Source organism: Phyllobates terribilis, unplaced genomic scaffold (assembly GCF_046119375.1).
Source record: "Phyllobates terribilis strain yellow unplaced genomic scaffold, ASM4611937v1 Scaffold_1__5_contigs__length_1240528914, whole genome shotgun sequence".
Classification (NCBI taxonomy): Eukaryota; Metazoa; Chordata; class Amphibia; order Anura; family Dendrobatidae; genus Phyllobates; species Phyllobates terribilis.
Window position 1 is genome coordinate 62,790,170 of NW_027362761.1, and position 23,537 is coordinate 62,813,706.

The 23,537-nt window shown below is 43.0% G+C and overlaps 1 protein-coding gene across 1 annotated transcript in view; it reads left to right on the forward strand.

Moving 5' to 3' along the window:
• Positions 1–23,537, forward strand: part of ZCCHC7 (zinc finger CCHC-type containing 7) — a 275,216-nt gene that overhangs the window by 139,048 nt on the left and 112,631 nt on the right. Inside the window, exon 5 of the mRNA XM_073662523.1 lies at positions 1,399–1,569. Within this exon, the coding sequence (XP_073518624.1) occupies positions 1,399–1,569 (171 nt within the window). The remainder of the gene's footprint in view (positions 1–1,398; positions 1,570–23,537) is intronic.

Sequence of the window (23,537 nt, forward strand, 5' to 3'; positions counted from 1 at the left end):
ATCAACATTGCGTGCAGCAGCCACCACAGCCTCCCAGACACTGTTCCGAGAGGTGTACTGTTTTCCCTCCCTGTAGATCTCACATTTTATGATGGACCACAGGTTCTCTATGGGGTTCAGATCAGGTGAACAAAGAGGCCATGTCATTATTTTTTCTTCTTTTAGACCTTTACTGGCCAGCCATGCTGTGGAGTAGTTGGATGCATGTGATGGAGCATTGTCCTGCATGAAAATCATGTTTTTCTTGAACGATACCAACTTCTTCCTGTACCACTGCTTGAAGAAGTTGTCTTCCAGAAACTGGCAGTAGGTCTGGGAGTTGAACTTCACTCCATCCTCAACCCGAAAAGGTCCCACAATTTCATCTTTGATGATGCCAGCCCATACCAGGACCCCACCTCCACCTTGCTGGCGTCTGAGTCAGAGTGGAGCTCTCTGCCCTTTACTGATTCAGCCTCTGGCCCATCCATCTGGCCCATCAAGAGTCACTCTCATTTCATCAGTCCATAAAACCTTTGAAAAATCAGTCTTAAGATATTTCTTGGCCCATTCTTGACGTTTTATCTTATGTTTCTTGTTCAAAGGTGGTCGTTTTTCAGCCTTCCTTACCTTGGCCATGTCCCTGAGTATCGCACACCTTGTGCTTTTTGATACTCCAGTAACGTTGCAGCTCTGAAATATGGCAAAACTGGTGATGAATGGCATCTTGGCAGCTTCACGCTTGATTTTCCTCAATTCATGGGCAGTTATTTTGCGCCTTTTTTGGCCAACACGCTTCTTGCGACCCTGTTGTCTATTTGCCATGAAACGCTTGATTGTTCAGTGATCACGCTTCAAAAGTTTGGAAATTTCAAGACTGCTGCATCCCTCTGCAAGACATCTCACAATTTTGGACTTTTCAGAGCCTGTCAAATCTCTCTTCTGACCCATTTTGCCAAAGGAAAGGAAGTTGCCTAATAATTAAGCACACCTTATATAGAGTGGTGATGTCATTAGCCAACACCCCTCCTCATTACAGAGATGCACATCACCAGATTTACTTAATTGGTAGTTGGCTCTCAAGCCTATACAGCTTGGAGTAGGACAACGTGTATAAAAAGTATCAAGTGATCAAAATACTCATTTGCCTAATAATTCTGCACGCGGTGTACTCTTTTACTACTGATTTTTCCAAATTTTGTCGAATATGCAGTTCACATTTAACTATTAAGATGAGAAGTTAGGCATCCCGCTTTCACACACATATCTAGTTACTTCAGCAAACAAAAAAAATATATATTTTTTTATGTTTTATTCTTTATTTTTGTATGTAAAGCCTTTCTAATTTTTAGTAACTGCATATTCCCATTTTATTCCTGGGTAGTGGTTATAATATATTTTCTTATTTCTTTTTACCAGAAATTGCCAGCTTGTTGCCTTTGTGGTAGACGAGGACATTTGCAGTACGATTGCCCAGACCCATATTGTTCTTACTGCTTTATGCCAGGTCATACCCACCAAGACTGCAGTGAGCGACCTCATTGGCAAAAAAAGTGTTTTCGCTGTGCTATGATTGGCCATTATGCAGATGTAAGTGTTTATATTTTATGTTCTACCTATTCAATTGGTTTCTCACAATGTTTACTTTTAGGTTATTACTAAGCAGAGTAGAAATCATTCAGTCAATTAAACCTTTCACTGTCAGAACAAGTTTTGCAATTTTGACTGACATGAAACTTAAATTCAGACTTAAAAAAATATTATACCTTATACCAGGGTCTGGCTGGCAAATTTAACTTGGGGGGCAATTATAAAGAATTGGCCCACAAGTTGCGGTGTTCAATCCTTAGCCTGCTTATCTCTGGTGGCTGCATTAAAGCAGCAGAGGTAACTGGGCATTAAAAATAATGCTAATTGGTGTTGTTTTCATTATGGGATCGCACACACTTGTGCAATACTAGATACATTATTGAGCTGTTGGCAACAGAACCAAGCTGACTACGTAGATACAGGAGCAGAACCAAGCTTAATACATATTGTGTACAGGAGCTGGAGGTACGGGAAGAGAACCACGCTTGCTACATAGATACGGGAGAAGAACCAAGCTTACTACATACAAACGAGAACTGAGCCAAGCTTACAACTTACATATGGGAGTAGAACGGAGTTCACCACAGATTCAGCAAGAGAAACAAGCTTACTACGTAGATACAGGAACGGAACTGATCTTATTTATTCGTACTGTCAGATGCACCTTTCTATAACACACACCCCAGGTTTAGACTGCGGAAAATAGGAAAAACATATTTTCTTCTAGTTGAAAGCTCCCTGGCAGAGTCAAAAATGGAAGGGTCATTATCAGTTATTTTAATTAACTTGGGTAGAATAGGGAGACAATGTATCTATTGTTAGTCTTTCTCTGCAGCTTGTGCATTATGCATAATATAGCTTCACAGCACACACATTATATACGCTCCCTGGATCGCTCGCATATATATTCAACACTGCTGCATGCACACTCAGCTCTGCTTTATATATACATGTACACACACACGCACACGCACATCCAGCTTTGCTATATACATTACACACACCCAGCTCTGCTATACACACACGCACAGCACTGCTACATACATACACACAACAAGATTTGCTATATATATCACACAATCCCAGCTCTGCTACATATATATACACACACACACACACACACACACACACACACACACACACACCTACCTACCTACCTCTAGCTCTGCTACATATATACACACAGGCACCTACCCAGCTCTGCTACATACACACCCACCTCTGCTACATACAGGTGTATCTCACTAAATTAGAATAAAATCAAAAAGTTAATTTATTTCAGTTCTTCAATGCAAAAAGTGAAACTCATATATTATATAGAGCCAATACAAACAGAGTGATCTATTTCAAGTGTTTATTTCAGTTAATGTTGATGATTATGGCTTACAGCCAATGAAAACACAAAAGTCATTATCTCAGTAAATTAAAATAATTAACAAAAAACACCTGCAAAGGCTTCCTAAGCATTTAAAAAGGTCCCTTAGTTTGTTTTAGTAGGCTCCACAATCATGGGGAAGACTGCTGACTTGACAGATGTCCAGAAGGCAGTCATTGACACACTCCACAAGGTCCCAGAGTTCCAATTTTCATTTGGAAATCAAGGTCCCAGAGTCTGGAGGAAGAGTGGAGAGGCCACAATTCAAGCTGCTTGAGGTCTAGTGTGAACTTTCCACAATCAGTGATGGTTTGGGGAGCCATGTCATCTGATGGTGTAGGTCCACTGTGTTTTATCAAGACCAAAGTCAGCACAGCCGTCTTCCCGGAAATTTTAGAAAACTTCATGCTTCCCTCTGCCGACAAGCTTTTTGGAGATGGTAATTTCATTCTCCAGCAGGACTTGGCACCTGTCCACACTGCCAAAAGTACCAATACCTGGTTTAAAAACAACATTATCACTGTGCTTGATTGGCCAGCAAACTCGCCTGACCTTAACCCCATAGAGAATCTATGGGGTATTGTCAAGAGGAAGATGAGACCCCAGACCCAACAATGCAGACGAGCTGAAGGCTGCTATCAAAGCAACCTGGGCTTCCATAACACCTCAGCAGTGCCACAGGCTGATCGCCTCCATGCCACGCCGCATTGATGCAGTAATTGATGCAAAAGGAGCCCCAACCAAGTATTGAGGGCATTTACTGAACGTACATTTCAGTAGGCCAACATTTCGGATTTTAAAAACATATTTCAAGCTGTTGTTATAAAGTATTCTAATTTACTGAGATAATGACTTTTGTGTTTTCATTGGCTGTAAGTCATAATCATCAACATTAACAGAAATAAACACTTGAAATAGATCACTCTGTAATGACTCTATATAATGAATTTCACTTTTTGTATTGAAGACTTGAAATAAATTAACTTTTTGATGATATTCTAATTTAGTGAGAAGCACCTGTATACATATTTGAACACAAATTCTTAAAAACACTTATAAAACGGACATATATATACACAGTTATACACACTGACATATACACAGATATTCACATCATACACACACAGACACACAAACATTAGAAATATTTTTAATATGGGGATTGTGGAAGCTGGCAACAAGCCTCACTCACCTGCGCCTGGCATGTGTCCAGTCCAGCTCCTCAGGTATATGGCTGTGCAGGGCCACCGACTTGTGTTTGCCGTCACAGGGCAGGGGCGACACACAAGCACAATGAAAGGTGCAGTGTCACCCCTGCCGTGTCATTACTAACAGATACAGCCATACAGCGCACTGCGCTCGGCCATGTCTGGTGGAGTGCCGGCAATCAAGCATCGCCAGAGGTCCTGCACAGATGCTGGGGGAGCGGCCTGGGCCCCTCTGATGGTCCAGGGCCCAAGCACTTGCCCAGGTGCGCCGGGTGCTGACACCTGCCCTGATAGTACTATTGACAGCAAAATGTCTAAACTTATATATATATATATATATATATATATATATATATATATATATATATATATATATATATATATATATATATATATATATATATATATATTATAAGCGCACTGTTTTTCCTGTATTGGAATTATAATGAAATATTTTTGTTGTATTGATTGAGGAGTGAGTGTCTGCTGCCAAGGTATACTGGTGACCAGTTAAAGGGAATCTATCAGTAGCATCAACCCTCCTAAGCCATCTATATGGGCATACATGTCATAGGAAGCTGAAGAGAATGATAGCTTGATGTTTGCAATCTGATGTCTTATTACAGAGAAATCCATGTTGGGGGCCTGGGGTGGGGTGGAGGTTGTGACTGACCGCAGCCTCTGCCCCCTGATCTGATGACACTTCGTTTGAGTATCCCAGCATGCACTGGAATTCTCAGAGGAAGCGTCATCACACAGAAAGTAGGGGAAAAAAAGTACCATAGTTGTTAGTTTAGCTAATGAACAGTTGGGAATTTTTAATGCGTGCATATTAGAAATTAGTTTAGATTATGGCATCAAATAGAGATTTAGATTAAAATTTCTTTGACCATCGGGACCACCCCTTTAAAGAGAAGAGTTAAAGCAATCAAGTGATAAAGGTCCCTTTAGGTGGCTGATACTTTATCATAGGTCCTTTTAGCTTTCAATGGCACTGAGATGCATCCCAATTTAAATTAACATATTTTTCAGACTATAAGGTGCAACGGACCATAAGACACACCTAGGTGGTAGAGGAGGAAAATAAAAAAAAACTGAAGCAAAAAAATGGCATGATGCACTGTCATGGGGGAGGGGGTCTGTTGTTTGCATTGTTATAAGGGTAATGTCCACCATTTCTATATTAATATCCCCCATCCTGGTATATATATGATCCCCATCCAGGTATACATGGGCCCCCAATCCAGGTATACATGGCCCCCAATCCAGGTATACATGGCCCCCAATCCAGGTATACATGGCCTCCATCCTAATCCTGGTATGCTTGGTCCCCTCATCCCCATCCTGGTATACATGGCCCCCTCACCCACATCCTGATATACATGGCCCTCTCATCCCCATCCTGTTATACATGGCCCCCTCATCCCCATCCTTTTATACATGGCCCCCTCATCCCCATCCTTTTATACATGGCCCCCTCATCCCCATCCTAGTATACATGGCCCCCTCATCCCCATCCTGGAATGCATGGCCCACTCATCCCCATCCGTTATTCATGGCCACCTCATCCACATCCTGTTATACATGGCCCCCTCATCCACATCCTATTATACATGGCCCCCTCATCCCCATCCTGGTATACATGGCTCCCTCATCCCCATCCTGTTATACATGGCCTCCTCATCCCGATCCTAGTATACATGGCCCCCTCATCCCCATCCTGGAATGCATGGCCCCTCGTTTCCATCTTGGTATACATGCCCCCCTCATGCCTATCCTGGTATGCATGGCCCCTTCATCCCCATCCTGGTATGCATGGCCCCTTCATCCCCATCCTGGAGGAAGAAAGTGCATCTTATAGTCCGAAAAATACTGTAGGTCTTTCTGTTGTATACATCTGCTTAGGAATATTTTGTAAATAGTTATAGTAGTTAGCAAATGAAAGCATCCCATGGTATAGCTCATAAATGTCTTGAGAACATCAGCAGTGAAACCTGTTGGATGGGGGGGTGCTTAGCATGTAAGTTTTTATATTTCCATCATCTGATAATTCTATTGTGAATGGGCACTACAGACTAACCACCTTAAGCCCTTAGCGATAAAGTGTGCAATGACTGTATGAATTGGGCTCCGTACAGTGTGGATATCTGCTGTATTATATAGCCACCGGTATTCCCGCAATGCTAATTCAGGGTGCTAATCGGTTGCCATGGCAGCCGGGGGGGCTATCTGAAGGCCTCTATTTCAGTATGTGAGGCTGGGCTTCATAAAGGATCTTTTATTTCATAATACACAGTAATACCATTGTATTTCAGTCTATTGCATATGTGATCAAGAGATTGTAGATTCAAGTCTCCTAAAGGGACTAATTTAAAAATGAAAAGAACATTTAAAAATATGGTTACATACATGTCTCAACATTAAAATTGATCTGATACATGAAGACGGTGGGACTCGACCATCCGCTTTTTGACTCCTCTATTTCGCTGAGGATTAGCATTCTCTTGACCTCGTTTGAGACTACCTCACGGTGTGCTTCGGGTATCCTATATGGTTTAAGGTTCATTCTTACATGCGGATCTGTCAGAATCTCATGTTGCACCACCTGCGTACGCCCTGGCAACTTCGAGAATAGGTCACATGCCGTCTGGAAAAGGCAACCTTCAAACACGAGACAGCTATAGCAGTTTGCTCTTGAGGAGTGGACCAAAATACCTGTCGAGAGGTGCAGAAGTCTCATTGACAGTTACAGGAATCGTTTGATTGCAGTGATTGCCTCAAAAGGTTGTTCAACAAAATATTAAGGTAAGAGTACCATCATTTCTGTCCAGGCCTATTTCATGAGTTATTTTTTTTTTTTTTTAATTCTGTGGAAGCAGGGTTGAAAAGCAATGTCTGACTTTCATTTATTCATTTTCATAGATTTTTAATTTGTTATTACTTTTGTCAGATTCAAGTTAATCTGAAAAGAACATTTAAAAATATGGTTACATACATGTCTCAACATTAAAATTGATCTGATACCCCTAATTAAAATCCTGAGTCACCAATTTCCTCCAGAAGTCACATAATTAGTAAATGGAGTCTGCCTGCATTTAATTAGGGATTAAACCGCATCATAAAAACAAAAGAACACACCAAACAGGTCAGGGATAAAGTTGTGAAAAAGAGTAAAGCAGGGTTAAATTAAAAAATGGTTTTGGCACCTTCAGACACCAAACAGGAAATTCTAGAGAGGGCATCAGCGTTACCATGTAACTTCCTGGGTCTGTGCTGTACGTGGAAACAAAAGTCCTGGAGGCCTAAGAACCACCTAGTCAACCGGGCATTCTTACCCTTGTTTTCCCTTAATCATATCAGAGGTGCATGGTCCAACACTAGTTTAAACCTACGAAAAAACGGCCTTGTAGGCTAAGCACTCTCTCGACAGTGGCGTAGTTTTTCTCACAGGAAGAGAGCTTCCTGCTCAAATATAGGATGGGATGTTCTTCACCATATATCTCTTGAGACAGCACGGCTCCCAACCCGACTTCTGAAGCACCCGTCTGGACCACGAATTCTTTGCTTAAGTCGGGTGCGACCACGACCGGCTGTTTACACAGAGCCAGCTTCAGCTCTTGGAATGCCATCTATGTTTCAGCAGTCCATTTTGCCATCATCTATTTGGTGCCTTGAAGGAGATCCGTCAGTGGTTCGGCAATCATGGTGAAATTTGGGATAAAACGCCAGTAATATCCCACTATTCCAAGAAACTCCCTCACCACCTTCTTGGCTTCTTGGAAAGTGATTGCAGCTACTTATGGATTGCCTCGACCTTGTTTACTTATGGCTTGATTTCGCCTCTCCCGACGATGTAACCCAAGTACTTGGCTTCTTCCTTATCCATGGCACATGTTTTTGGATTTATGGTAGACCCCGCCTTTCTCAGAGCATCCAGAATCGCCTGTACCTTTGGTAGATAACTACCGCAGTCTGGGCTGAAGACCACAATGTCATCATGGTAGCCTGCGGCATACTTCTTATGCGGAGCTAAAATCAGATCCATGGCCTTCTGGAATGTGGCTGGGGCTTCCTGCAGCCTGAAAGGCTTTCTGGTAAATTGAAAACACCCATCAGGTCTCAAAATGGCTGTCTTCTCCTTTGCACTCTGGGACATGGGGATCTGCCAGTAGCCCTTTGTCAGGTCGAGGTTGGTAATGTACCTTGCGGGTCCAAGTCTCTCAATGAGTTCACTGAAGCGGGGCATCGGATTCGCGTAAAATTTGGACACTTCATTCAGCCTATGGTAGTCATTACAAAACCGCCACTCACTGTCTTCCTTAGGCATGAAGACGATGGGACTCGACCATCCGCTTTTTGACTCCTCTATTTCGCTGAGGATTAGCATTCTCTTGACCTCGTTTGAGACTACCTCACGGTGTGCTTCGGGTATCCTATATGGTTTAAGGTTCATTCTTACATGCGGATCTGTCAGAATGTCATGTTGCACCACCTGCTTACGCCCTGGCAACTTCGAGAATAGGTCACATGCCGTCTGGAAAAGGCAACCTTCAAACACGAGACAGCTATAGCAGTTTGCTCTTGAGGAGTGGACCAAAATACCTGTCGAGAGGTGCAGAAGTCTCATTGACAGTTACAGGAATCGTTTGATTGCAGTGATTGCCTCAAAAGGTTGTTCAACAAAATATTAAGGTAAGAGTACCATCATTTCTGTCCAGGCCTATTTCTTGAGTTAATTTTTTTTTTAAATTCAGTGGAAGCAGGGTTGAAAAGCAATGTCTGACTTTCATTTATTCATTTTCATAGATCTTTAATTTATTATTACTTTTGTCAGATTCAAGTTATATGACCATTGTGGGTTTTTCTTTCATTAACCGAGAAGTACCAACAATTTTGACCACGTGTGTACACTGCCAGTTTTGCAAGTTTTCCCACCTACAAAGTATAGAAAGGTCTGTAATTTTTGTCATAGATACACATCAACTGTAAAAGACAAAATTTAAAAATAAAAAACAGAAAATCACATTGTATGATTTTTCAATAATTAAATTGCTTTTTATTGCATGAAATAAGTATTTTATCACCTAACAACCAGCAGGAATTTTGGCCCTCACAGACCTGTTAGTTTTTCTTTAAGAAGCCCTCCTACTCTGCACTCATTACGTGTAGTAAATGCACCTGTTTGAACTCGTTACCTGTATAAAAGACACCAATCCACACAATCAATCACACTCCATCCTCTCCACCAAGACCAAAGAGCTGTCTGAGGACACCGGGAGCAAAATTGTAGACCTGCCTAAGGTTGGGATGGGCTACAGGACAATAGCCAAGCAGCTTGGTGAGAAGGCAACAACTATTGCCACAATTATTAGAAAATGGAAGAAACACAAGATGACTGTCAATTTTCTGTGGTCTGGGGCTCCATGTAAGATCTCGCCTCTTGGGGTAAGGATGATTCTAAGAAAGGTCAGGAATCCGCCAAGAACCACATGGGAGGACCTGGCCAATGACCTGAAGAGAGCTGGGACCACAGTCTCAAACATTACTGTTAGTAGCACACTACGCTGTCATGGATTAAAATCGTGCAGGGCACGCCAGCACATGTCCAGGTCCATTTAAAGTTCGCCAATGACCATCTGGATGATTCAGAGGAGGCATGGGAGAAGGTCATGTGGTCAGATGAGACCAAAATAGAACTTTTTGGTATCAACTCCACTCACCATGTTTGGAGGAAGAAGGATGTGAGTACAACCCCAAGAACACCGTCCCAACCTTGAAGACTGGTGGGGAAAACAGCATACTTTTTGGGTGCTTTTCTGCAAAGGGGACAGGACGATTGCACTGTATTGAAGGAAGGATGGTTGGGGTCATGTATCACGAGATTTTGGTCAACAACCTCCTTCCCTTAGTAAGAGCATTGAAGATGGGTCGTGGCTGGGTCTTCCAGCATGATAATGACCCGAAACACACAGCCAGGGCAACTAAGAATTGACTCCGTAAGAAGCATTTTAAGGTCCTGAAGTGGCCTAGCCAGTCTCCAGACCTGAACACAATAGAAAATCTTTGGAGGGAGCTGAAACTCAATGTTTCCCAGCGACAACCCCAAAGCCTGAAAGATCTGGAGAAGATCTGTATGGAGGAATGGGCCAAAATCCCTGCTGCAGTGTGTGCAAACTGGTCAAGAACTACAGGAAACATCTGACCTCTGTAATTGCAAACAAAGGTTTCTGTACCAAATATTAAGTTCTGTTTTTCTATTGTATTAAATACTTATTTCATGCAATAAAATGCAAATTAATTATGTAAAAATCATACAATGTGACTTTCTGGATTTTTTTTAAGATTCTGTCTCTCACAGTTGAAGTGTACATACGATAAAAATTACAGACCTCTCCATTCTTTGTAGGTGGGAAAACTTGCAAAATCAGCAGTGTATCAAATACTTATTTTCCCTACTGTATACTCTTAGTAGATCAGTTCCTTAGTGGTACAGCCACGGGTTAACGGGTCACATAGTCCATGACAACCAAGATGTATTAATGTCACCATTCAGACCTACTAGGTCCATGGCAATTCACTCAAATGGGACCTCTGTAACAGGTAATGGGACTAGGGGACTTCGGAAGTGAGAAGAGGGAGCAGTTATCTGTCAGTAGGGGCAGGACCTACAATAATTTAGGATCTTCTGGTAATGTCCAGGCCAATAGAACCTCCGCATTATCCTCTCCTGAGTTTTTTCTACACCCAGATGTTCTCCCAAACCATGCGAATGGACCATGTCTAAAACTGTCCCCCGATGGGATCATAGAACCAACAGCTTCTCCACTATTTCACCTCCCCTACGTTTGGTCACCCAATACAATAACTCCCCATTGAGTGCAAAGTGTGCGAACTTGGTGTCGCACACGGCTCTTGAGCAACCCTGTTAGGCGTAGTAGGAACAACTCCTGCCTAGGCTGCAGTCCATTGGTTCAAGGGACAAATGACACTGGGCGGCTACGTGTCCAGGACTGTGACATCGTCAACAGACCACGTCCTCAGCCTTTGGAGGACTGTCAGCGAGATTGGGACGCCGCCCATTTGTGTGACCCCCCTAGACTTTTTCCTTGGTGAGCCGGCCCCCCTTTGGGTATTAAAGTTTGGGGACTTGACGATATCTGGTTTCCCGAGGGATTTCTCGACAACCAGGTACTAGTCCAACCAGGTAGTCTGCGTTCCGAGGGTCGCCCTGGGCAACCCAGGTCTGTACTGGCCTGGGTAGGGAGTGGATGAATCTGTCCATCACCACACGCTCGACCATCTGGGCAGGAGTGGAAGACTCTTTTGGACTAAATGTAACAAGTCAAACATCTGCGAGCAAGGGGATTTGTCTCCGGAATACGCCCAGTGGTGGACTCGTTGGGCTCTAACTAACAGTTACTCCCAGTCATGCCAAGATTTCAGTTTTTTAGAATCCTGCAGTGCTAAGTCATAATATGCCTTTTGGGGGTTACCTATCAAATATGGCTCCAGCACCGCCACCCACTGCTCTGGCCGAAGTCTCTCCCGATCAGCCACTCTCTCGTTAACCGTGTGGGCTTCCACATCATCCCCCAGGGTCATCTTCTGCATGGCCTGTCTTACTGCCTTCCGGACATGTGAGTCGTCATCTGGACTTGGGGGAGGGGCGGATCATATTCCTCGCCAACCGCTACACCGATGCCTCCACCCTGTGCCAGTCTTTGCACCTATTACCCATCCTCTACAGAACTCATCACCCTCATCCACAAAGTGCTCCATGCTTCAGCACCGCCCTACATAACCTCTCTCGTCTCAGTCTACCACCCTACCAGTGCCCTCCGTTCTGCTAATGACCTAGATTAACATCCTCAACAATCCGAACCTCTCATTCCCGTCTCCAAAATTCTCATGTGCTGCGCCAATTTTTTGGAAAGCACTACCCAGGACTCTTCACTTAACCCCCAATATCCACAGTTTTAAGCGTGCCCTAAAAACGCATTTCTTCAAACTGGCCTATTGCCCCACCTCCCTTATCTAACTATCCCTTTTTTTTTTTTTCCCCCCATGCAAAATTTCCTTCCAAACCAGGTCCCTCTTATCATCTGTTCACACACCCCCATATACTTAATAGACTTATGTGTCTATACTTGTTCACATACTGGTTGGTGACTGCTTCATTTAGCATTAGGTGAGTACTGATTACCCTATTTATTACATTGATGGTTGACCATACAATACAAGCAATTGTTACCATCCACCTTTTGTGTCTCCTCTATTTCCTCATAGATTGTAGGCTTGCAAGCAGGGCCCTCTCTCCTCCTTGTATCTGTTGATTTATGTGATTATTGTTATTCTGTAATGTCTTTTATTGTCTGTACAAGTCCCCTCTAAACTGTAAAGTGCTGCGGAATATATTGGCGCTATAGAAATAAAAATTATTATTATTATTATTTTCTGCTGTGGATCTTCCCTGGAAGGAGTTCCATCTGCCTTGCTGCTATTGGATCTGCTGCATCAGAAGTTTATTTGTTTCTTGCTGTACTTGCTGCTGCTCTCTATGCTGCTGTTGCTGCTGGCTTAGGATCCTGTGCTTGATCAGCTACTCCATTTTGTCTGACCGCTATTCCATATCTCTAGCCACCTTCACCCAGGACATGCAGTTTGTCCACAGCCGTCACACTTGCTTCTTGGGGATCTTGCCCTCACTTCTAGCACCAACTGTGGTAGGTTGGCTCACTCGGCTGCTCTCAGATAGATAGACACAGGAACTTTTCTTTTCTGCTTTATTTAAACACGCCATAAAGTAGTGAAGGATTTAACTAAATAAACATGGCCTTTCTGGCATAACTGCAAAACAAAAGATAACATATAGCACAGTCCATATGCCTGCGGGATACAAGAAACTTCAGCTCCCACTGGAGCTCCAGACTGGATAGTTCCTTATCTCCAAACACATAGACAGAGAAAAAAACGCAGTGGCTGGACATTTAACTTTCCGAACTACACCCTTGAGGTGGAGATATGGTGAGTAACCGTCTCGTCCATCTCTTATAGCTACTCACAAAAAAAACAAGCCCTGTCATGGCTGATAAACTCCTCTCAGCATATAACATGCTGGAGAGATGGCGATCTTCGTGATGCCTATCTCCCCTCACATACACAATGACCCTGTCACAGTGCTGGCCAAAAGTATTGGCACCCCTGCAATTCTGTCAGATAATACTCAGTTTCTTCCTGAAAATGATTGCAATCACAAATTATTTGGTCTTATTCTCTTCATTTAATTTGCTTGCAAGGAAAAAACACAAAAGAGAATGAAGCAAAAATCAAATTATTGATCATTTCACACAAAACTCCAAAAAAGGGCCGGACAAAATTGTCAGCCTAATACTTGGTTGCACAACCTTTAGCCAAAATAACTGCGAACAACCGCTTCCGGTAACCATCAATGAGTTTCTTACAATGCTCTGCTGGAATTGTAGACCATTCTTCTTTGGCAAACTGCTCCAGGTCCCTGATATTTGAAGGGTGCCTTCTCCAAACTGCCATTTTGAGATCTCTCCACAGGTGTTCTATGGGATTCAGGTCTGGACTCATTGCTGGCCACCTTAGAAGTCTCCAGTGCTTTCTCTCAAACCATTTTATAGTGCTTTTGGAAGTGTGTTTTGGGTCATTGTCCTGCTGGAAGACCCATGACCTCTGAGGGAGACCCAGCTTTCTCAGACTGGGCCCTACATTATGCTGCGAAATTTGTTGGTAGTCTTCAGACTTCATAATGCCATGCACACGGTCAAGCAGTCCAGTGCCAGAGACATCAAAGCAACCCCAAAACATCAGGGAACCTCCGCCATGTTTGACTGTAGGGACCGTGTTCTTTTCTTTGAATGCCTCTTTTTTTTTCCTGTACACTCTATGTTGATGCTTTTTTTTCCCAAAAAGCTCTACTTTTGTCTCATCTGACCAGAGAACATTCTTCCAAAATGTTTTAGGCTTTCTCAGGTAAGTTTTGGCAAACTCCAGCCTGGCTTTTTTATGTCTCGGGGTAAGAAGTGGGGTCTTCCTGGGTATCCTTCCATACAGTCCCTTTTCATTCAGACGCCGACGGATAGTACGGGGTGACACTGTTGTACCCTCGGACTGCAGGGATGCTTGAACTTGTTTGGATGTTAGTCGAGGTTCTTTATCCACCATCCGCACAATCTTGCGTTGAAATCTCTCGTCAATTTTTCTTTTCCGTCCACATCTAAGGAGGTTAGCCACAGTGCCATGGGCTTTAAACTTCTCGATGACACTGCGCACGGAAGACACAGGAACATTCAGGTTTTTGGAGATGAACTTGTAGCCTTGAGATTGCTCATGCTTCCTCACAATTTGGTTTCTCAAGTCCTCAGACAGTTCTTTGGTCTTCTTTCTTTTCTCCATGCTCAATGTGGTACACACAAGGACACAGGACAGAGGTTGAGTCAACTTTAATCCATGTTAACTGGCTGCAAGTGTGATTTAGTTATTGCCAACACCTGTTAGGTGCCACAGGTAAGTTACAGGTGCTGTTAATTACACGAATTAGAGAAGCATCACATGATTTTTCAAACAGTGCCAATACTTTTGTCCACCCCCTTTTTTAGGTTTGGTGTGGAATTATATCCAATTTGGCTTTAGGACAATTCTTTTTGTGTTTTTTCATTGAAGACAAATTAAATGAAGAGAATAATACCAAAGAATTTATGATTGCAAACATTTTCAGGAAGAAACTGAGTATTATCTGACAGAATTGCAGGGGTGCCAATACTTTTGGCCTGCACTGTGTGTGTGTGTGTGTGTGTGTGTGTGTGTGTGTGTGTGTGTGTAATATATATATATATATATATATATATATATATATATATATATATATATATATATATATATATACACTGCTCAAAAAAATAAAGGGAACACTTAAACAACAGAATATAACTTCTGTGAAATCAAGCTGTCCACTTAGGAAGACAATCAGTTTCACATGCTGTTGTGCAAATGGAATAGACAATAGATGGAAATTATTGGCAATTATCAAGACACACTCAGTAAAGGAGTGGTTCTGCAGGCGGGGACTACAGACCACATCTCAGTACCAATGCTTTCTGGCTGATATCTTGGTCACTTTTGAATGTTGGTTGTGCTTTCACACTCGTGGTAGCATGAGACGGACTCTACAACCCACAGAAGTTGCTCAGGTAGTGCAGCTCACCCAGGATGGCACATCAATGCAAGCTGTGGCAAGAAGGTTTGCTGTGTCTGTCAGCGTAGCGTCCAGAGGCTGGAGGCGCTACCAGGAGACTGGCCAGTACACCAGGAGACGTGGAGGGGGCCGTAGGAGGGCAACAACCCCGCAGCAGGACTGCTACCTCCGCCTTTGTGCAAAGAGGAACAGGAGGAGCACTACCAGAGCCCTGCAAAATGACCTCCAGCTGGCCACAAATGTGCATGTGTCTGCAGAAACTGTTAGAAACCGACTGCATGAGGGTGGTATAAGGGCCCGACGTCCACAGATGGGGGTTGTGCTCACAGCCCAACACCGTGCAGGACGCCTGGCATTTGCCACCGAACACCATGATTGGCAAAGTCGCCACTGGCGTCCTGTGCTCGTCACAGATGAAAGCAGGTTCACACTGAGCACATGTGACAGGTGTGACAGAGTCTGGAGACGCAGTGGAGAGCAATCTGCTTCCTGAAACATCCTTCAGCATGACCGGTTTGGCAGTGGGTCAGTAATGGTGTGGGGTGGCATTTCTTTATAGGGCCGCACAGCCCTCCATGTGCTCGACAGAGGTAGTCTGACTGCCATTAGGTACCGAGGTGAGATCCTCAGACCCATTGTGAGACCATATGCTGGTGCGGTTGGCCCTGGGTTCCTCCTAATGCAGGACAATGCCAGACCTCATGTGGAGTGTGTCAGCAGTTCCTGCAAGATAAAGGCGTTGAAGCTATGGACTGGTCCGCCCGTTCCCCAGACCTGAATCCGATTGAGCACATTTGGGACATCATGTCTCGTTCCATCCACCAACGTCACGTTGCACCACAGACTGTCCAGGAGTTGGCGGATGGTTTAGTCCAGGTCTGGGAGGAGATCCCACAGGAGACCATCCGCAACCTCATCAGGAGCATGCCCAGGCATTGTAGGGAGGTCATTCAGGCACGTGGAGGCCACACACAATACTGAGCCTCATTTTGACTTGTTTTAAGGACATTACATCAAAGTTGGATCAGCCTGTAGTGTGTTTTTCCATTTCATTTTGGGGGTGACTCCAAATCCAGGCCTCCATTGGTTAATAAGTTTGATTTCCATTGATGATTTTTGTGTGATTTTGTTGTCAGCAAAATCAACTTTGTACAGAACAAAGTATTCAATGAGAATATTTCATTCATTCAGATCTAGGATGTGTTATTTGAGTGTTCCCTTTATTTTTTTGAGCAGTGTGTGTGTGTGTATATGTATGTGTGTGTATGTATGTATATATATATATATATATATAGACATAGATATATATATATAGACATAGATATAGATATATATAGACATAGATATAGATATATATAGACATAGATATAGATATATATAGACATAGATATATAAACATAGATATATACACAGTACAGACCAAAAGTTTGGACACACCTTCTCATTTAAAGTTTTTTCCGTATTTTCATGACTTTGAAAATTGTACATTCACACTGAAGGCATCAAAACTATGAATTAACGCATGTGGAATTATATACTTAACAACATATTCTAGGTTCTTCAAAGTGGCCACCTTTTGCTTTGATGACTGCTTTGCACACTCTTGGCATTCTCTTGATGAGCTTCAAGAGGTTGTCACCGGAAATGGTTTTCACTTCACAGGTGTGCCCTGTCAGGTTTAATAAGTGGGATTTCTTGCTTTATAAATGAGGTTGGGACCATCAGTTGTGTTGTGCAGAAGTCTGGTGGATACACAGCTGATAGTCCTACTGAATAGACTGTTAGTTGCTTTTTTCTTGCCATAATACAAATTCTAAGTAAAGAAAAACGAGTGGCCATCATTACTTTAAGAAATGAAGGTCAGTCAGTCCGAAAGATTGAGCAAACTTTGAAAGTGTCCCCAAGTGCAGTTGCAAAAACCATCAAGCGCTACAAAGAAACTGGCTCACATGAGGACCGCCCCAGGAAAGGAAGACCAAGAGTCACCTCTGCTTCTGAGGATAAGTTTATCTGAGTCACCAGCCTCAGAAATCGCAGGTTAACAGCAGCTCAGATTAGAGACCAGGTCAATGCCACACAGAGTTCTAGCAGCAGGCCTTCATGGTAAAATAGCTGCTAGGAAACCACTGCTAAAGACAGGCAACAAGCAGAAGAGACTTGTTTGGGCTAAAGAACACAAGGAATGGACATTAGACCAGTGGAAATCTGTGCTTTGGTCTGATGAGTCCAAATTTGAGATCTTTGGTTCCAACCACCGTGTCTTTGTGCAACGCAGAAAAGGTGAACGGATGGACTCTACATGCCTGGTTCCCACCGTGAAGCATGGAGGAGGAGGTGTGATGGTGCTTTGCTGGTGACACTCTTGGGGATTTATTCAAAATTGAAGGCATACTGAACCAGCATGGCTACCACAGCATCTTGCAGCGGCATGCTATTCCATCCGGTTTGCGTTTAGTTGGACCATCATTTATTTTTCAACAGGTCAATGACCCCAAACACACCTCCAGGCTGTGTAAGGGCTATTTGACCAAGAAGGAGAGTGATGGGGTGCTAGGCCAGATGACTTGGCCTCCACAGTCACCAGACCTGAACCCGATCGAGATGGTTTGGGGTGAGCTGGACCGCAGAATGAAGGCAAAAGGGCCAACAAGTGCTAAGCATCTCTGGGAACTCCTTCAAGATTGTTGGACGACCATTTCCAATGACTACCTCTTGAAGCTCATCAAGAGAATGCCAAGAGTGTGCAAAGCAGTCATTAAATCAAAAGGTGGCTACTTTTGAAGAACCTAGAATATAAGACATATTTTCAGTTGTTTCACACTTTTTTGTTAAGGATCTAATTCCACGTGTGTTAATTCATAGTTTTGATGCCTTCAGTGTGAATGTACAATTTTCATAGTCCTGAAAATACAGAAAAATCTTTAAAGTTCTTCCACTTAAAATGATGATAGAGGCCTGTAATTGACATCATAGGTAGACATAGGACACCAGAAACAAAAACAAAATTGTAGCTTTGCACCAGGCTGGGAAGACTGAATCTGCAATAGGCCAGCTGCTTGGTGTGAAGAAATCAACTGTGGGAGCAATAATTAGAAAATGGAAGACATACAAGACCACTGATATTCTCCCTCGATCTGGGGCTCCACACAAGATCTCACCCCGTGCGGTCAAAATGATCTCAAGAACGGTGAGCAAGACCTAGTGAATGACCTGCGGAGTTCTGGGACCAACATTACACAGGCTACCATCAGTAACACACTGCGCCGCCAGGGACTCAGATCCTGCAGTGCCAGACGTGTCCCCCTGCTTAATCCATTACATGTCCGGGCCCGTCTGAAGTTTGCTAGAGAGCATTTGGATGATCCAGAAGAGTATTGGGAGAATGTCTTATGGTCAGATGAAACCAAAGTAGAACTGTTTGGTAGAAACACGACTCTGCGTGTTTGGAGGAGAAAGAATGCTGAGTTGAATCCAAAGAATACCATACCTACTGTGAAACGTGGGGGTGGCAACATCATACTTTGGGGCTTTTTTTTTTTTTTACCAAGGGACCAGGATGACTGATCTGTGTACATGAAAGAATGAATGGGGCCATGTATCGTGAGATTTTGAGTGCAAACCTCCTTCCATCTTTCAGCATGACAATGATCCCAAGCACACCTCCAGGGCAATGAAGGAGTGGCTTCGTAAGAAGCATTTCAAGGCTTGGAATGCCAAAAGTCTGTACTGGATGTATGGAACGGGCTCCCGACCCTTACCTAGCAGATAATGGCTATGATTCTTAGGCAAGATCTGCCTCTTAACAGCTGCGGGAGGATCGGGGCTGTTAACTTTTGAAATGCGCAGCACACAGTAAAATGGCAACAGAACCCATTTTTTTTAATACTAATATTTGGAGTTTTTAAAAAAAACAAAAACTGAACAATCGTACTGATGAGGAGAACCATATTGCCATGTCATTTTTACCACACAATATACACTGTAAAAACAATTCCTAAAAAACAATGTAAAGAATTGCTTTTTTTTCCCCCAGATTTCACTGCCCTTGAATTTTTTTTTCCCTTTTTCAGTACACTATTGGGTAAAATGAATTGGATCATTCAAGAAATACAATTAGATGTCCATAAATTATGTTTAATAATGAGAAATGACACAGGAAATTATGTTTTGATTTCTTTGCCTGTGTGGTTTGGATGAGTTGTTACTGACATCTGGTGAAAATTCCATGTCAATAGCACCTTTAGAAATATATTTACTTAATAAATTTATGATGTGTTCAGCCCCAATGGGCATAGCGATACTGATGTCTGTAAAGTGGTGTTGAATCAATGTTGCTATTTAAGGGCTCATGCAAACTAACGTATTGGTCTGAGTGGGATCCAATAAAACATCGGCATGCATTCAGATCAATATTAGATTATGGGATTGTGTACATGTTCAATTTTTTTCATCGTACAGAGCCGGTTCGGGGAAAAAATGGCAGCATGCCAGAGTTTGATCCAATATTCAGATTGCACTCGGCCATGCAAGTCAATGAGTTTGGGGAAAACATCAGGCTGCATTCAGATAATCCATGGACTGATAGAATGGAGAATTGGATCACACTCTGATCACGCACATTGGTGATGCATACAGTAGATAGAGATATATGTCTAACATTGATTTGTGTCTCATTATATGTAATTTGTGTACATGTTGGGCAAAAATAAATCTACACTGACTTACATTTTATGACTGCCTATATTGACAGTAATAACAGTGTAAATAATTGAATGTCTGTACATTATAAGTACATATATAAAATAACATACAGAGGCATGCAAAAGTGTTCGCCCCCTTTGGGTTTTTATTTATTTTGTTACATTACAACCTGTCTTTAAATATTTTTGTAATCCAGTTTGTGTGTGATGCATCAGCACTAAATAGTCTAAGTTGGTGAAGTGAGAAAAATGTAGGCATAAATTAAATTTATGTAATCAAATAACTAAAAATTGGCATGTGCATATGTAGTCACCCCTTTTGCTATGAAGCCGCTAAAAATTTCTGGTGCAAGCAAGTACCTTCATAAGTCACATGCTTAGTGAAAGGAAGTCCATCTGTGTGCAATCTAAGTGTCACGCACAATGTAGGACTGACAAAGTGCAACATGAAGAGATGAGGGGAAGGGAGCCCAGACACTAGGGAAAGGGGGAGTGAAGAACTCCTAGGCTGACCTAATATCACCCTGTCTCCCCTACCGTCCCTAAATTGGTTCCTCACCAATCGCCGAACAAGAAACCTAAGCTCTGTATATCCCTGGAGCTAAGCCCTATATAGGGAAGGGGGGAATGAGCACTGATCAGTCCCCATATAAACTAAAGACAACTAGGGAGACAAACACAGTGGGAAGAAACTTGGCTTGAGCCGACTTCAGAGAGATTACACCAAACGTTCTCCACGCACCTGAGGGGAAGTAAGCGGACTACAATAGCTCCAAGCCTTCACAAGGGTACATGTGAATATCACCGGCCCCTCCCTGCAGCAAACTGAAAGTGTTTAAACACCAAGGCCAGGGTGTCAATCAGAGCAGGAGGGAGGTAGCCGCTGGGTCCTAAAGTAAGACAGATTTAAGAAGGCATCTGTAATGCCAAACGAAGTGACCTTCTGCAACCAGCTGCAGATGACTGTCTGCTACATCTGATACACCCGTGACACTAAGCGTCACATGGTCTGTCATTATATACACAGCTTTTGTGAAAGGCCACAGCGGCTACAACACCATTAAGCACGAGGCACCACTAACCAAACAGCACCATGAAGACCAAAGGAGGTCTCCAAGCAAGTCCAGGACAAAGTCGTTGAGAAGTCCAAGTCAGGGTTGAGTTATAAAAAAATATATATATATATATATATTTGTCCCTCTGATGATCCCCCGGAGCACCATCAAATCTATTGTCATCAAATGGAAAGAACATGGTACCACAACAAACATGCACAGAGAGGGCCACCCACCAAAACTCTCAGGCCGGGCAAGAAGGACATTAATAAGAGTGGCAGCACAGTGACCAAAGGTAATCCTGAAAGAGCCGCAGAGTTCCCAAACAGAGACTGGAGCATGTGTCCATACGACCACAATAAGCCGTACACTCCATAGAGGTTACCTTTATGGAAGAGTGGCAGAAAAAAGCGTTTACTTACACACAAAAATTGTAAGGCTCTTTTTGAGTTTGCCAAAAGACGTTGAAGACTCCCCAAATTTATGGAGGAAGGTGTTGTGGTCTGATGAGACCAAAATTGAACATTTTAGTCACCAAGGTAAACGCTATGTCTGGCGCCAAACCAACACAACTCATCACCCGAAGAACATCATCCCCCCAGTGAAACATGGTGGTGGCAGCATCATGCTGTGGAGATGTTTTTCAGCAGCATGGACAGGGAAAATAGTCCGAGTTGAGGGGAAGGTGGATGGTGCAAAATACACATAAAAAATACGGGGATATTCTTGAGCAAAACCTGTTTCAGTCTGTCAATGATTTGAGACTGGGACCCAAAGCATACTGCTAAAGCAACACTCGAGTGGTATAAGGGGAAACATGTTAAATGCCTAGTCAAAGCCCAGACCTTAATCCAATTGAGAATCTGTGGTCAGACTTGAAGGCTGCTGTTCACCAGAGGAGACCATCTAACTTGAAGGAGCTGGAGCAGTTTTGCCTTGAGGAATGGGCAGAAATCTGTGGCAAGATGTGGAAAGTTCATAGAGACTTATCCAAAGCGACTTTTAGCTATAATTGCTGCAAAAAGAGGCTCTACAAAGTACTAACTTTAGGGGGTGAATAGTTATGCATACTGAGGTTTTCAGTTATCTTCTTCCTATTTGTTGTTTGCTTCACAAAAAATGTTCACAGTTGTAGGCGTGTTCTTTACATGTACTGATGCAAACCCTGAAAAAAAAAAGTGAAATTCCAGGTTGTGCGATTGCAAAACACAAAAAAGGAGGGTGAATACTTTCGCAAGCCACTGTATTATAGTAGCAATAATTGAACACTTTATTTAGTACTTATATTTAACCCCTTTCCGACATGCGCTGTATATATACGACACTGTGGGAGCTGCTTTCCCGCAAAACGCTGTATATATACAGTGCCGGGCTCACGCTGAGCGCCTCCGTGATCGAATGCGAGTGTCAGCTCTATGTGGTATGAGCTGATACCATGCAGCAACGCTCACGATCGATGCTAGCACCGATCGCAAGCTTTTTTTACCCCTGTGATGCCGCTGTCAATAGTGACAGCGACATCACGGGGCATCGCAGAGGGAGTGGGCTCCCTCTGTGCTCCCAGCAGCATAATGCGATAGCATTGTGCTAATGGTCCCAGGATGGCCACAGGGTCCTTCCGGAAGGTGGCCTGTCAGCGCCTGCTCAGAGAGACCCGCCTCCTCCCTGCCTGTCAGACGCTGAGCTGATGCTCTGCAGTGCAGAAGCATGGCAGACTATTAGATCAGCAATCAGGGCAGGGAAAGATGATGCCCCATAGTGGGACTACACTGTGTTCCAAATTATTATGCAAATAATATTTTCTCAGATTTTCCCAAATTACCTATATGAATTGCAGTCATTGTAATTTTCCAGTCAAATAACTATTAGAGTACAATTGAAAGGTTTTTGTACAAACTGCCTATGATAACAGTATATTTTTAATAAAATAAAAAACTCCAAACTGCACTCAAAATGCATGTTCCAAATGATTATGCACAGCAGAGTTTTCAACCTTTTCATTTTAATAAAGAACAAAAAAATGGTCATTTTTTAAATTATAAGCATTAGCAGGTTATTACAAACTGAAATCAAACCGTTTTCAACTCAAAACTTTATTCTAGGTGATGTAACATTTGCACATAGGACCCCTTGTTCGAAAGGAGCTTCTGAACTCTCTTGTCCATTGAATTTGTCAGGTTTTGGATTGTTTCTGCTTTAATTGTTTTGCATGAGGACAGAATACCCTCCCACAGCTGTTGCTTAGATGTGAACTGCCTCCCGCCATCATAGACACTCCTTTTAATGATGCTCCAGAGGTTCTCAATGGGGTTGAGGTCAGGGGAGCATGGGTGCCACACCATAACTTTGTCCCCTTTTATGCCCATAGCAGCCAGAGATGCAGATGTGTTATGTGCAGCATGAGACGGT